At 41.0% G+C, this 13,930-nt stretch overlaps 2 protein-coding genes across 5 annotated transcripts in view; one reads left to right on the top strand and one right to left on the bottom strand.

The window, feature by feature from the left end:
- Window positions 1-948: 948 nt before the first annotated feature.
- On the top strand, window positions 949-7,085 carry fam131aa (family with sequence similarity 131 member Aa). The gene is made up of 5 exons (XM_063885361.1): window positions 949-1,191; window positions 4,166-4,277; window positions 4,347-4,523; window positions 5,893-6,027; window positions 6,172-7,085. The coding sequence occupies exons 2-5, from the start codon at window positions 4,187-4,189 to the stop codon at window positions 6,696-6,698; spliced, it is 930 nt and encodes a 309-aa protein (XP_063741431.1). The 5' UTR covers window positions 949-1,191; window positions 4,166-4,186; the 3' UTR covers window positions 6,699-7,085.
- Window positions 7,086-7,203: 118 nt separating this feature from the next.
- The window catches only part of clcn2a (chloride channel, voltage-sensitive 2a), a 37,536-nt gene continuing 30,809 nt past the window's right edge, over window positions 7,204-13,930 (bottom strand). For all 4 annotated transcript variants that reach the window (XM_063885736.1, XM_063885738.1, XM_063885735.1 and 1 more), the window contains exons 19-24: window positions 13,616-13,727; window positions 13,459-13,505; window positions 11,631-11,669; window positions 11,437-11,541; window positions 10,830-10,916; window positions 7,204-9,993 (exon numbers count right to left, since the gene is read on the bottom strand). In XM_063885736.1, coding sequence (XP_063741806.1) covers window positions 9,478-9,993; window positions 10,830-10,916; window positions 11,437-11,541; window positions 11,631-11,669; window positions 13,459-13,505; window positions 13,616-13,727 — 906 coding nt within the window. In that variant the 3' untranslated portion in view covers window positions 7,204-9,477. The remainder of the gene's footprint in view (window positions 9,994-10,829; window positions 10,917-11,436; window positions 11,542-11,630; window positions 11,670-13,458; window positions 13,506-13,615; window positions 13,728-13,930) is intronic.

Genomic DNA, 13,930 nt, shown 5'->3' on the forward strand with positions numbered 1-13,930 from the left:
TTACCCTAGTATGTTTTTGGTAAATGGAGTTCAGAAAGAGAATTGAGGTGAAAAAGTGAAATCCTAGCTTTTGATTTGGAAATGTTTGTGAATATATAAAATTGTAATTCTATATAGGGGAGAAAAAGTTGGATTGGATCCTCTGTGAAGGTTGAATCATGACTGCATTATCCCACTAGGTCACCTTGGAGAAAAATGGGCTGTAGACCCCCCCACTGAGCCCTCATTTTCCAACTGAGTGTATGCAGTCTGTTGTCTGGTAACATACATTTACAAACCCTGTAGCTTGAGTATATTTAATATATCAATAAAATGTCCCAAAACTTCAGCCTTTATATTTTTCCTTGTATGTCAATAACATTAAATGATTAAATGTAATATTAAGGGGAAATATCTTAAAGGGATATTTCTTTACAATGTAACTCAATTTTACCAGAGAATTACAACATTAAAAAAAGAAAACACAAAAAAAGCCTATCAGAATAATAAATAAAGCTTGGAAGGCTGAAACATACCTAATTTAATGTATATCATAAAATAATGGAAATAACAGGAACATGCATAAAAACAAATGGAATATGATAATGAAGGATAACAATACACTTGATGAAATAAGATACACATTTGTGAACATAAGTGGGCAAATAAGGGGAAATTGTTTTTTTCTAATTACAAAATGTTCTTTTAAAATATATTTCCAGCCTCTTGTTGGAATCAGACTGCAGTGAATTCCGCACATGAACCGCATGCCCCCTGCCGAGTCTGTTTACCACAGCACTGTGAAGTGTGCGGTAAAGTAGCCTAAAATCAAAGCAGAAAACAAAGAATAAAATATACATGCAAACATTGCAGCAGTGCTGTTCAGGAGCAAATCTGCAGGTGACTGTCTTGATGCTGGCTCTGCGGGGACGAGGGGGGTGGGGGGGGAGAGGGGGGATGTGACACCGCCTCGCGCTTATGACGCTTACCATTGGGAGACATTTGGACAGCCAAGTAACCCACATAGCGAGCAACAAATGGTGCGTCTGAGCTGGAGACCTGATGCTGAAGACAGGAGCATGATGTTTCCGCACACTGAGAGCCATTGATGCTGCACTGCAGAGTGAGCTGCAGGGGCTCAGCCCGCTATCATCTGTTGATCGGATTGGAGACAATTAAGCGCATTATCATGATGAGCGGTCCCACGTACAGGTAGGATCGTTACAGAACACCGAGCAGCGTTAGTTAAGGGGCATGCAGGGCAGGGGGATCCGGGGTGTTTACCCGATGCAGGTATGGAGACATTGGTATGCAGCTGCAGACTTCAGAGGTTGCCTGGAGACCTGCTGCTGCTGCATCTTGTTATTTTGCCCATAATTGAAGGATACAGGCCTGCAGCCGTCAATGGCGGTGATGTGTTGCTCAGCCGTCAGCGTGTCGCTTCTGTTGATTGAATTTCCCCAAAAAAACATCAGCACTGCGGCTTCATACAGATGCAGGTGTTTGGCTGCAGTCGACCCCACTTGTTGGTCCTGCAGAGAGAAGTCACACCACAGGCTGACGATCACCCTGTGAGACATTTTTAGTCATGTTTGTGTCAAAAAGGGCAACCTGCAGTCTGCCTCTGCAGGTACAATACAAAATAATACAAACATTAATGTGAAAAGGAATTTAAGCAGCACGATCACAATTGCAAAACGCTGCTACATGTTGTTGTTTTTAGGATAAATATCAATTAGCAGCATGTGTGTCAGCTGAGAATCAGCATGTTGAAGAGGGAGTCTTTTTAAAAAGCAACATCACATAATTAGCTGCTTCAGAGAAGCCAAATCATGCAGGGGCAATGGTTCAAAAAGAGAAAACAAGCAAATATAAAAGAGAGCAGTCACAACACATTTTACTACTTATCATTAAAATTATTGGTTCATCTTTAATTATTCTGTTTTTTGTCAGTAAGGCTGTACATTTTGAATATATTTACAGCAGAGTTTCCAAAAAATGGGGTCCACACACCTTAATTGGGTCACAGCCTAAATCTAAGTGTTCCCAAGATAATTAATTGTAGGACTGAAACAAATAAATACTATAATTACTAAGGTATCCTCCAATAATTGTATTGATTCACCAATAGTTTCATCTTTAAAATTGCGAGCATTTTTTAAACATGTCTTTATATGTCTTGTTTTGGCAGTCCTTAACCCATTTTTTTAAATAAAAAAATTAATTAAAAAAGCCTGAAATATCCACATTGGAGAGTCTGCAAAGGAAAACACCCTTTTCTGACAATCAGTTTTCAAAATAGTTTGCTATTATGTTTTCTCCAAATCAACTTATTGTCGCAGCTTAAACTGATTGTAAAGAAAAAAGAAAAACATTCTTATATAACATAGATTTACATTTGTTTCTGTCTGTGATGGTCTTTTCTTCTCCTAACCCTGTCAACTAGCTACAATTATCAAAATGAAACATTCAGAGAGGTACATTTAAATTTAGCAGAATCTATAGATGTAAAAATATATTTCCTCTGACAAGGAATGTTTCGATGAAACACAGACTGAAAAGGTATGGAGGGGAACTGCTGGTTTGACAGTGTAGGTGGTGACAAATGAGGCTAATTGGCACATGACCTAAAAATAAGCTGATTTTAAGTGTGTCTTATTCTGTCAACATGTTCTAAGACGTCCATGGTACTGAAAGTCTTGTGGTGTGTTTATCACTGTGGAGCATGTCAGACGTCTGCTGTGCTCACAGGAGTGTTTTACAGCATTGAACGTCACCCAGTCTTAGCATCCCTGCCCCCTCACTGTGTGCCTCTGACACACATCTACTGTGATTTCTGACTTTAATGTAAGCCAATAACTGCAGGAAGGTGGATCTCCTTTGGGAGTTGATCTTCTCAGGGATATCTGTCAAGTCATGCACATGCTCAGTTTGAACAGGCAACATGTTGTTAGACTCACCTTGCCTTCAAAATAAGACACATTCCCTTAGCTTCTGCAGATTTAGCTGAGCCACCAGATCGACCTCCTGCAGCCATGTGTGTCTTTGTTTCAGACGAGTAGTTAGTAGGGTAGCTATATCACTTTTAATAGGGATCAGCTGGCTGGAGTTGCTTAACGGAGCTGGTCAAACACCATATGTCAGCCCAGCCTACAACTATTGTAACAGGTTCCCCCGGCTTACAGTGACTTTAGCAGCTGTTGCAGTTAAATGTAGGGCATAGCTGTTTGCTCGTCTGCCTGGTGGTTTAATCCAGAAAACCCAGGCTGTGACTTTCAGTTGTGTGTGTGTGCTGCGTTGTGACACCATCGCTGCACAATGAGGCTGAAATCCAGAGGTAGAGAAACAAGTGAGATACTGAGAGAAGAGGTAGGAAAAACTTTTTTATATAGCTGTTTGGGATGGAGCACTTGTTCTGGCATGAAGGCCTCAACCGTGTTTGTTTGTGATCCATATTTGAATTTGAGCTTTTCATTGACATGCTTTTAGAAGGTTTCTCACAGTGTAAATATTCGCCTGGTAAACATTTACTGTTTTGTGCACAACTTTGAATATCTGACTAGAGCTGGGTATTACCCAAGCAACTAAGTTCATTTTCTGATTTGTCTATGTCAGGGTGTCCAAACTATTGCCCAGGGGCCAAATGCGGCCCGTGGTCTATTTTGAATCGGCCCTCAGCAAATTCAAAAAGTATAATGGAATAGAGACCCACAAATGAAACTTGTACTTGTCTTGTATTGTACTTCTTACATATATACATAAACAGACATTAAACAGTAGTAATCATGTGTTAATAAGCCCAATTTTCAAATCAATTCAGTCAATTAAAGCTGAAAACATTTTCTAACAAATCTTAGTTGATGAGAAAAAATCCCAATAACCTATTTGCATAACAAGCTTGAAATATACCCTTCATATTTCCCCTTATTATAATTAAACTGAGGCTTCTGTTTTAAAGAATGAGCTGTCAGCACAATAAATGGAACCCTGTGGAGAGCTATGATGTAGGCTGTTTGTTTCTTAAAGCGTATCCAAATATCAAACATTATTTACCTACATTTGATTTCTAATTTATAACTTAATCTATAAGGCAATATACCTCACCTCTAGTGAGGGGTGCAGCCCTTCGTATGTTTTTCTCTATGTGCAACAAGGACTTTTGCTAAAAGTCTAATCTGTCTTGCAGGTGAAGTCCGAGGAGAGTGAAATGATTCCAAAGTCAGGAAAATCTCCAGCAGACTCGAGGAAAAGTGTTGGCATCCATGAGTTTGCAGCACTTGCCAGATCCTCTTTAAATGGTATTGTCTTTTTTATTGTTTTTACTTGATGAATGAATGTCGAGAACTAAACGTCTCCTCTGTGTGCAGGTATCTCTCAGGCAGTGAGGGACCATGTGACCAAGCCCACCTCCCTGGCTCAGGGCCGGGTCGCCCACCTCATCGAGTGGAAAGGTTGGCCCAAACCTGCGGAGCCACCGCCAGCTGCTCACTTCAACTCCTACAGCCATCTTACCGAGGGAGAGAAGGAGGCGCGCTTTGCTGCAGGTATTCATCTCTGCCACCTTCAGCCAAGGATGGGTTTTGTATCCAGCTTTTACTGCCTATAGCTAGCTGTTTGCGTGGGCACGTCGTAGGTGTCATTTACACTGGGGATGTTGATTTGGCTGATTTTGTCTCTATTACTTAAACAAAATTTGCAAATAAAACTTTGCACCAAGAAATGCTAACTTAAAAGATAGTTTCTTGATTTTTTCCCCAATCCTGGTGATTAGCTAAATTGCCTAAAAGTGTTTAAAAAAATATTATGACCCCTCATGTCCGAACCAGAACACAGTGACACCCTTGGGGCACGTGCCTGCTCTTGCTTAGTTTGGTTTAGCTCCAGTATCATCTCCTGTCAGGCAGCTAATCCCGCGACACTCCTGCCTGTCAGCGGTCCGCTCCGCCCACCACTCTGTCTCTGGGGGGATGTCTTGTATTGGCAGCAGATGGTGGCCTATTAGACTCTCTCCCAGAACACTTCACTGCCCACCGACGGTACAACCACTCCTGCTGTTTCACTGTGACTCATCCTCTCTGGCGCCGGTGACATCAAGGGAGGGAGGGGGGGATAAAGAGAGAGGTAGTGACGGATGATTAAGTCTTTTTTTCCTTCACAGTTTGATCAAAGCTCCAAAATAAGGGCTCCTTTTCCTGCCTTTTTAAAAGCTTGTGACACGACCTGAAGCAAATAGTCGACAATTTTTAGTTAAACAAAATATCAACAAAGAGTTTTTCATGATCAATTAGTCACTTTGCTCTAAAATGTAGATGTCAGATACTTTAACGTGATTATTCAGTTTTTCAAGATCAAAAATATCATTAATTGAATATATTTAGGCATTTCGGTCTGCAGGTTAAACAAAGAAGCATTTTGACGATGCAGTGCAAGTTTCACAATTTATTTGATATTTTTTGGACAATACTATTTTCTATCAAATAATAGGCAGATTATAAATTTACTCGGTCTGACAAAAAATGGAAAAATGTCCTACTATTCTGTAAAAAATATCAATACGGAAAACAAATACACTTTAAAAAGTTGCAGTTTCATTCTGAACTTGTTTAATAAAGACATAGATGTACTGAGAGAAAAAAACAGAGTAATCCTATTTTCCTTTCTCCACTCTGTTAGATACATTTATCCTTTTAAACAAGTCATACAACGAATATGAAGGTGTCAACAGATGTTAGCAGGATACAAAAGACAAAGATTTATTCAATACTAATCTTAAATCTTTCCTTTTTATTATAGAAATATGTACATCTAAAAGTTCAAGTAAAACCAAGGAAATAAAATAACCATATTAAACGATGCAATAATCCCTTAAATTTAAGGTTGTCATTATTGTATTGGACTTGTTTTCCCTGCTAGGAGTGGCGGAGCAGTTTGCCATCGCAGAGGCTAAGCTGCGTGCCTGGGCGTCTATAGATGACGACGAGGAAGACTCCAACGATGAAGAATCCCACATCAACGGACAGACTCAAACCTCCACCAACGAGAGCTCAGGTACCCACAGTCTCTTCCATCTTGTTCATTTCATCATCTTCATCTTCATTTCTGAATCATCTAACAAATCGCCTCATCTTCCCATCCCGCTTCCCCACTTTTCCATCCATCTCCAGGTGTTCTGACTCTTTGCTCCTCCCTCAGACGGCGCCACGTCCCGCCCCATCAGCGGAGTGCCGAGCCAGCCTGAGGGCGATGGCGTTGAGGATCCGCCCTCTGACAGCCCCTTGTGCACCGGCAGCAGCAGCAGCAGCCTGCTCGGTGGTCGGCCTACGTCTCACACTGACCCTCAATCCTCCGAGACCAACTCTCCTACTCTACCCAGCGACTGCCTGAGCCCCTTCCTGGATGAGCAGGAGGTGGAGGAGGAGGATCAGGAGGAGCAGCCGGCTGTTTCCCAGGAGCAGCACAGTGAGGTCTGCATCCACAACAAGCCTGAATGGAGGCCCCGGGCCCGGAGCAGCAGGTTCGACTCCTGCTACTCCACCTCTCACTCCGAATCTCCTGGAGAGGAGGATGAGGAGGACGAAGAAGAGGAAGGCAGCGTGTTTCACGAGTTTAGAGCGTGGCAATCCAGCCGAAGAAGCTTCTTCTCCGACCGTGCCTCCTCCGGAGTGGCGTCCTTCGATGAAGAGGAGGAAAGGGAGGAATTCCTGGAGAAGAAAGAGTAATTGATGTGATGTGTTGTCCATCTTTATGTCTCTTTGAATCTGTGTTGATTCTGGATATGATGAGAAAGTATATTCTGCTTTCACTGTAAACCTCTCTCATCCTCCTCCTCGTCCTCTCTTCCTCTGATCATCTCCTCTCCACTCACTGCCTTCTGTCTCCCATCCTCAAAGCCTTTCATGTTCTGGTCTCGCTCCGCCGTTTATCGCTGCCGTGAAACAGTATATATATTTATTGGAGAGTTCAACCAGAATGTAAAGCTGTTGTTCAATCTGAGTTTTGTACATTTGTTTGTGGAGAGTCATGTGTTGCATTGGTTTTCTATGGATATTTTGTAGTGTTGTTTTCTCTGGGTCATGCTGTGTCATGTGGGTCGGGCTATGTTTGATACTGAATGTCTGAATGTCATGAATATATAAATAAATGATTTTTCTAAAAATGAAGACTGTCTTTTTTTTCCTTCAACAAACTGAACACACAAGACAGAAAGAAGGTGTTATTGTTTTTTTAATTTAGTCATTCACTCATGTACAAAAACAATTTCATGTCCTCTGAAAAATAACAATGGCTGTTGGATTTCAAATGCATAATTCTCCTATGTACAATATCATGTACGTAGATCTCATCCGTGTATTTTCATATGTACAAAGCATATACAGGCCAGTGTGCCATATAAAGGGAGAGACTACAGACTTATTGCTTAACTATATACGCTGCAAATTAGCTTATACACTCTCTACATTTAACTCCTTATACTTTGTCCTATATGGCGAGCTCTACGTCACATCCTATATACTAACGAAAAGTTAAGACGTTTTTAAATCAATGCACAAATGTTTATACAGAAAAAAATGTGCCGGAGTTGGTGTGCTGCGATGACATCACACAGGATTGAAATATGGCTTGAAAATTGTTGCATGAAAATAAAATACATACATCCATTTAAGGGTCTTAACAAGGACTCAAACACAGTTTGCTCTTTTGGCGATAGAGGCCAGGCTGGATTACATGTACTCTCATAAAGATACAGCCAGTTTTCCTCCGTTCACTCGGAGCTCAAATGTTGTTCCTTTATCGTGCTAGAATCACATTTAAACACACAATTAAATTCACATAGCAGAAATGTAGAGGCAGTATAAGTCACAGACAGTCGACATTGCCCTTAATAAATCAGCCCCTCTAAAGCCAAACCAGGCTACATGTGCAGTAAATTATACTCATGCTAATTACAATGTGCTTCACCATTACTTGGAACCCTGTTTCTAAGCTCGGCAGACCTTTGGAAACTGCCTTTGAACGCTAGATCTGTGCTGATTTGGGGATTTTAGAGGTGATATGGACACCATTATTTGGCAGTAAATGGTGTGTGGTAATTAAACAATGGAGTCTGGACAAACTAACGATGACGCATTTGCTATTAAACCCTCTTTTACTGCATTATTACTGTATATTTATTGCATATCATCCAACACTTTTATGTTTTAATATTATCAGCCACTCTGTAGTGTATTGGTCCACTTATAGTGAATAGGTAGTAGTTTCAAATCATACCATCATGTGCTAATTTGTTCTTCTGTGCTTTCTTGTCTATATATTAGTTATCACCCTCCATGATTTGTGTGTGACTTTTATTCTCCAAGAGCTAACGTAGTTGAAGACATGATAACTGGATTTTATTTTGGCATGAAGACTCAAAATATGTTTAAGAGTCCAATATCTGAGTATGGAAAGTAAAAAATGTCTCTTGCACACACACAAAACACGCAGATGGCTATATTCTACATTTTTCTTACTGTCAATAAAACCCCATGAAAAGACAAAACTAGTGTATTTGTAGCCCACCATAAAAAAAAGAGCTAAAATGAGTCCCCAACGAATGCACTAGTTACTTACGTTTGAGTATTATAGATTACAGTACCCAGCTTGCTGAAGGGTTTAAAATAATGTCACGTAAAGTACCATAATTATGTGCATAAGCTTTTGATTATTGGCACCTAAACAGAGAGCTTCAAAGGTCGTTCTTAACCTTGGAAACTGCAGTTGTACTCAATTTAAGACACACAATTTAACATTGGTTAATGATCAGTGAAAAAAAAGAAGGGATATTTTAACATCTACTATTCCATGATGACAAACTACTTCTGTAGATGAACATCGGGTGACATGATCAAAATCTCTAGATCTCCACTGATTGAGTATTGCACTCCTTTAACATTGTCCGACTCACAAGGGACAACCTAAATAAAGGTTCACAATTAATGCAGCAGATTGTTCTTATTTTAGCTGTGGCTAATGTAGATGCAAGCAAAGAAGACAACCTACAGAGGTCTGATAGTCTCACTTCTCTGAATCTGACTTGCCAATTGAATCGGATTTCATGAAGGATTTCTGAAGCCACAAAAGGCTTTGTATAGTTTTTATTTATACAAACGGTAGTACTCTCCGACTTCCAGTATTGGCCCCACAGCTATGTGACCCACCTACAAGCGCAAATGTACTAGAGTCTTCTCATTGCAGCTTTACGCGGTTTTGATGTTTTCAGGGGATTTGTTGAGTTATAAAAATATAGAGTAAAACCAGCTTTATCCTTTAAAAACAGGGAACTGCATGGTTTGACAGAAACAACATGATGATGATGATAAGTCACATGTACTCATTCTCACTCACTCGTTCACACAACGTTAGAAACACGGTATCTAGGCTGGACTGGGAGGTGAGAGCAACCTCTACGAATGTAAGAAACGTCGACATTCACGAGGTGGCAGCGAGGATCCCCTCTGGTCATTCTGATTGGTCCTTAGTGTGGGCGGGGGTACCCTCTCCCTCAGGTTCTGATTGGTCCTTGTTCAGAGACAGGCTCCTCTGTTCTTGCTCGGGGGGATCCGGCTCAGGAGTGTGTGTGAGTGGGTCATAGTCACAGGCCAGCTCTGACTCCTCAGTGTGGGAGGGGCTGCAGTCAAAAGTGAACTCTGATTGGTCCTCGGTGAACGACGGGCTCTCCTGGAGCACCAGCTCTGACGACTTACTCGAGGCGTCACCAGGGCTCGTCTCAAACTGCAGGTTTGCTTGGTCCGAGAAGTTGATGGGGATCTCTTGGTACGTGAGGTCAGGCTGGTTCTGCACATCTGGACGTTTTGGTTCCCGGGGCAATGAAAGCCCCCTGTGGCGAATGCACAGCTTGTGTAGTTCTGTTACCTCGGACACGTTCGAGCTGTTCCCACTGTCACGGAAACTGGCCAGCGGGGGGCGCACCTTCACTCCAGTCACCGTCACCGAGCCCTCGATGGCCTTACGCAGCTGGACATGAAGAGTGAGAGAAAGTGGCAGTAAATTTATTGCATACAAAAAGGAATGGGGAGGGACAAGACGAGCATTAAAAAAATACATTGAATTCTTAAGGAAGAATACATTTTTCTTGCATGCATCTACGTTGAATGAAGACTATAAAAAACAGGGGAAAATATTGTTTAACTGAAGTCAATTGATGCCACATGCCAACTGTGGCATCAATCCGTGTACAAACACACAGCTCAGGCAATGTAATCAACGTCTGAATGATCCAGTCGTATGTGCAGTACTTCTCAAATACATACATCTTCCATAAAACCTCACAATTCAACACTAGCACATAAACAGTCTCATTCTTGAGCTCTACAGTACGGTGCGAGACTGAAACGTTTTATCTGTTTCGCAATTCTACAGTTAACGTTGAGGTGAACTGAATAATTTAAAGGTAATCTATTATGCAAAATCCACTTGTGTTTTTCATTGTGGGTTGTGCAACCATTAGCCAATAACCAACCAAAGTAACACCTGCCCACCTTATCACCTGAATGACCATTCATTTGTATTTAAATCTAGAGACACAGAATCAGCACTTCTGGAACAGGGCTGAAACAGATGGCTATATGGCATGCTACAAGTCATGGTATGTTTGGTATTTCAGCCAAACACTTCAGAGACATGTTTTGTATATGTCTGAGACCTATAATATTGTTGGAAAAGAGTTTTACAGGGGACCTATTAATAAAAGATAATTAATCATTTTAGGGGTTAAATTTGTTTTAAATAATCATATCAAAAAGAATATTCTCCATCAGAAGCCTGAACCCGTAAAATAAAGACATGCAAACCTCTTTGAGAGAGACGACTCCAACCAGACGTCCCATGCTGGTCACGTAGGCGTGGTCCAGACCCAGCAGAGAGAAGATAGTGTGGGTCTGTGGAGGGGGAGAGAATAATGACCTTTACTTGATTCAGAGAATAATCTACTTTTACATTACACTATTGTTTCTTTTACAGCAATAAAATAATTGAGTACATCTTCCAGAACAAATGAGTGATGAGTGAGTGTCCCTCCAGATGGTAAATTAGCTGATATTTTGCAGAATGATCCCAACATTAGTCAACACATTAAAACACCATTAAGAATGACTTTATAATTAAAGTGACATTAAGTTCCTTCAAAGCACTTTGTAAATAATTCAACTGGGGTTCATGGACCTCATAACTCCCTACAGTTTTAGTGCCATGTGCTATAAGTTGTAACACCAGGAAAGCCCTTCAGTCTGATGGTGAAACTCACAATAAACTGCATTTTAAAGGCAATGTGTAGTAATTAAACACCTGTTCAAAGAATGAATGTGGTAAAACACATATGGACGGCATATTTTCAGGACATTGATTGTTTAATATTCATATCATATTATGAAGTCAATGTGATGTAGACTGATATTGTACCTTATGCAGAGATGTTTGCTCCACCAGCTGGAAGGGAGCGGGATCAATCTTGCAGTTCTTGAAATCCACCGGCTTGTCGAGCTGCTGCTCCTCCCACTCTGCTATCTGCAAGCAGAACAATAATGAAACAATTACACTTTTAAACTTCAATTTGTAAAACATGTTTGTATATTTCCTATAAATGTAGCTCTTACGTCTGATGGAGTCATGCCATCTTCCGTTTCAGTAGAGTCCTAAAAGACAAAATCAAGTAAGACATAAATGTACCCTGTTTGGACACACACAAAGGTTTATATACACAAAGTTGCACCATTAAGTACACTACATAGTGTACCAACACATACACATTGTGCAGGGAGCCTTCTGAGGGGAGGATCTGTTTGTTGGTGTTGGTGTTGTGTGTTAAATACAGAGCTGTACACAAATTAATCACTTATATTTAGAGTTTCTTAGGTTTACGCTGATATTTGATTTACATGTCAAACTGTTACATATTCCCAGAAAATGTATAACACCTTCAGCGTTAAGACTCAAACACCGTTCAATTAAACACAAATACACAATGACACCACCACACAGAACGCATATTAACAGCAGTCACAGAGGTGGCTGATGAAACACTTGTTTTACACTGATGTTGAAAAGAAGATGAAACCTTTACTACTTAAAAAAAAAAAAAACAGCCCCATCTCTCCTCTTCTCTGCAAAGCCACTCTGACGCTTTGTATGGTGCGCACCACAAATATTTTGGCCCAGCACTCACTACGTGCATGTCGCAAGGCAACGGTTACTAAGCAACAGTCTCTAGGCGGCAGACAATCTTACCGCCATGGAGATCCGCACTCGTTTGGGCATGGGTTGTCTTTTTTCTAGAGGAGCCGGCCCAGCCGGGCTCTTCCGACCGATGAGAAGACATGAGCACAGCACAACATTAACAGAGATTCACAGTGTTTCCCCTTTACGCGGCGCTGCTGCAACATTGGATCCCCGTCTGACTTCTAGGGAGAAGTCACGTGACTTGGGCACAATGTTGCTGAAAGGGTATAATTATAACAGTACAGAAGAAGATAAGGGCAGACAATCTGTAACAAAACCCAATGTTAATACAACATGGGTTATGCAATGCCAGAAAGAAGGGGTCTGAACACCTTACATTTTTGTTTGGGACTTTAAGTCGTTGTGATTCTCTCTATGTTCCCTTAAGGAGCTATAAAGTGGGAAAAAAATGGCATTGCACATTTTCACATACTGTTAAATCAGATTTTGGTTTTCTGATGAAATGCCTTGACAACTGTTGTATGGATTTATGTCTCCCTCAGGATAAACTGTAACAGCTTTGATGATCCTTTAACTTTCCCTCTATAATCCATCAGCAGGCTAACATTTTTATATTGGTCCAATAATGTGGTTTATCAAACAATATCTGCAAAACTATAGACATTGGAATTTGCAACACATTTAATGTTCATTGCCTGTTGGGAATGTGATGAACATTCACCTGATATACATCAGTATACTAACACTAGCAAGTTGATGTTAGCATTTATCTCAAATAACCACCTTAGTCTCTCAGTGTTCTTCATTAAAACATGAGAAAAAGACAAAAAAGTAGGAACAAATTTAGCAGCGTTAAGACTTCATTAAGTCAGAGGGTGTTGCACTGATTTATCCTTACTTACAAACAATAAATGACCCCCCAGTGCATCAATATTGTTTGAGGGTTGAAGATACATTTAAAAAATATCATACCCTGCATATTTACCAAGAAATGTGAACATGCTGGATGTTCAAAAAATGTTGACAGGCAGTGAAATGCTGCGCAATGCCTTATACAACTATACTGCACTGCATGATAGCACACAGGAAAACCCTGCTGCCGGTGGGTGGATCCTGCCCGTCAGCAGGAAGAGGAGGAGGGCCGCATATGGTGGACTCAGAGAGAGCACACGCCCACATGTAAGAGACACGTCACATTCACACGTGCACCCACACATATATATTGTATCCCGCTCTTTAACTCACCTCCATTAGATCCTTATCGTGGTCAGCACAGGACAGTGTCTGAGAACCTTGGGATAAAAAAAGTGTTTTTATTATTTCATGTTCTCGGTATCCAACGTCACCGTAACTCTGTATGTCTTAATGTGTGTGTGAGTGTGTACTGATGTTAATTACGTACTATTTGGCGTCTCTGTGTCGCTGATGGCGGACACAGTCTTCAAGGCGGATTTCAGAGGAAGTTGAGCGTTGGCAATCACAGGGCTGAACGAGGTAGACTCCTCTGTGGAGATCTTGGTGAACAAAAGATTAACAGACGAAGCCAAACACAAGCGCACATGCACACACACAGACAAACACACAGGGCAACAAACAAAACAAGGACAAACACGAGCACATGCAGATAAACAAACAGGACAGGTAATGGCACAGGCGACAGAGACACAGAAGACAAGTGTTAATGTTCCCGTGGAAATAAAGCATTTTAAACAGTTAA

The sequence above is a fragment of the Eleginops maclovinus genome, chromosome 6 (assembly GCF_036324505.1).
Source record: "Eleginops maclovinus isolate JMC-PN-2008 ecotype Puerto Natales chromosome 6, JC_Emac_rtc_rv5, whole genome shotgun sequence".
Lineage (NCBI taxonomy): Eukaryota > Metazoa > Chordata > Actinopteri > Perciformes > Eleginopidae > Eleginops > Eleginops maclovinus.

Bases quoted from the DNA above. Each gene is read 5' to 3' on its own strand.
- fam131aa (XM_063885361.1), top strand. From the start codon at position 4,187: ATGATTCCAAAGTCAGGAAAATCTCCAGCAGACTCGAGGAAAAGTGTT. The intron at 4,524-5,892 runs GTATTCATCTCT...TTTCCCTGCTAG, and splicing joins GGAGGCGCGCTTTGCTGCAG to GAGTGGCGGAGCAGTTTGCC. The intron at 6,028-6,171 runs GTACCCACAGTC...CTCCTCCCTCAG, and splicing joins CTCCACCAACGAGAGCTCAG to ACGGCGCCACGTCCCGCCCC.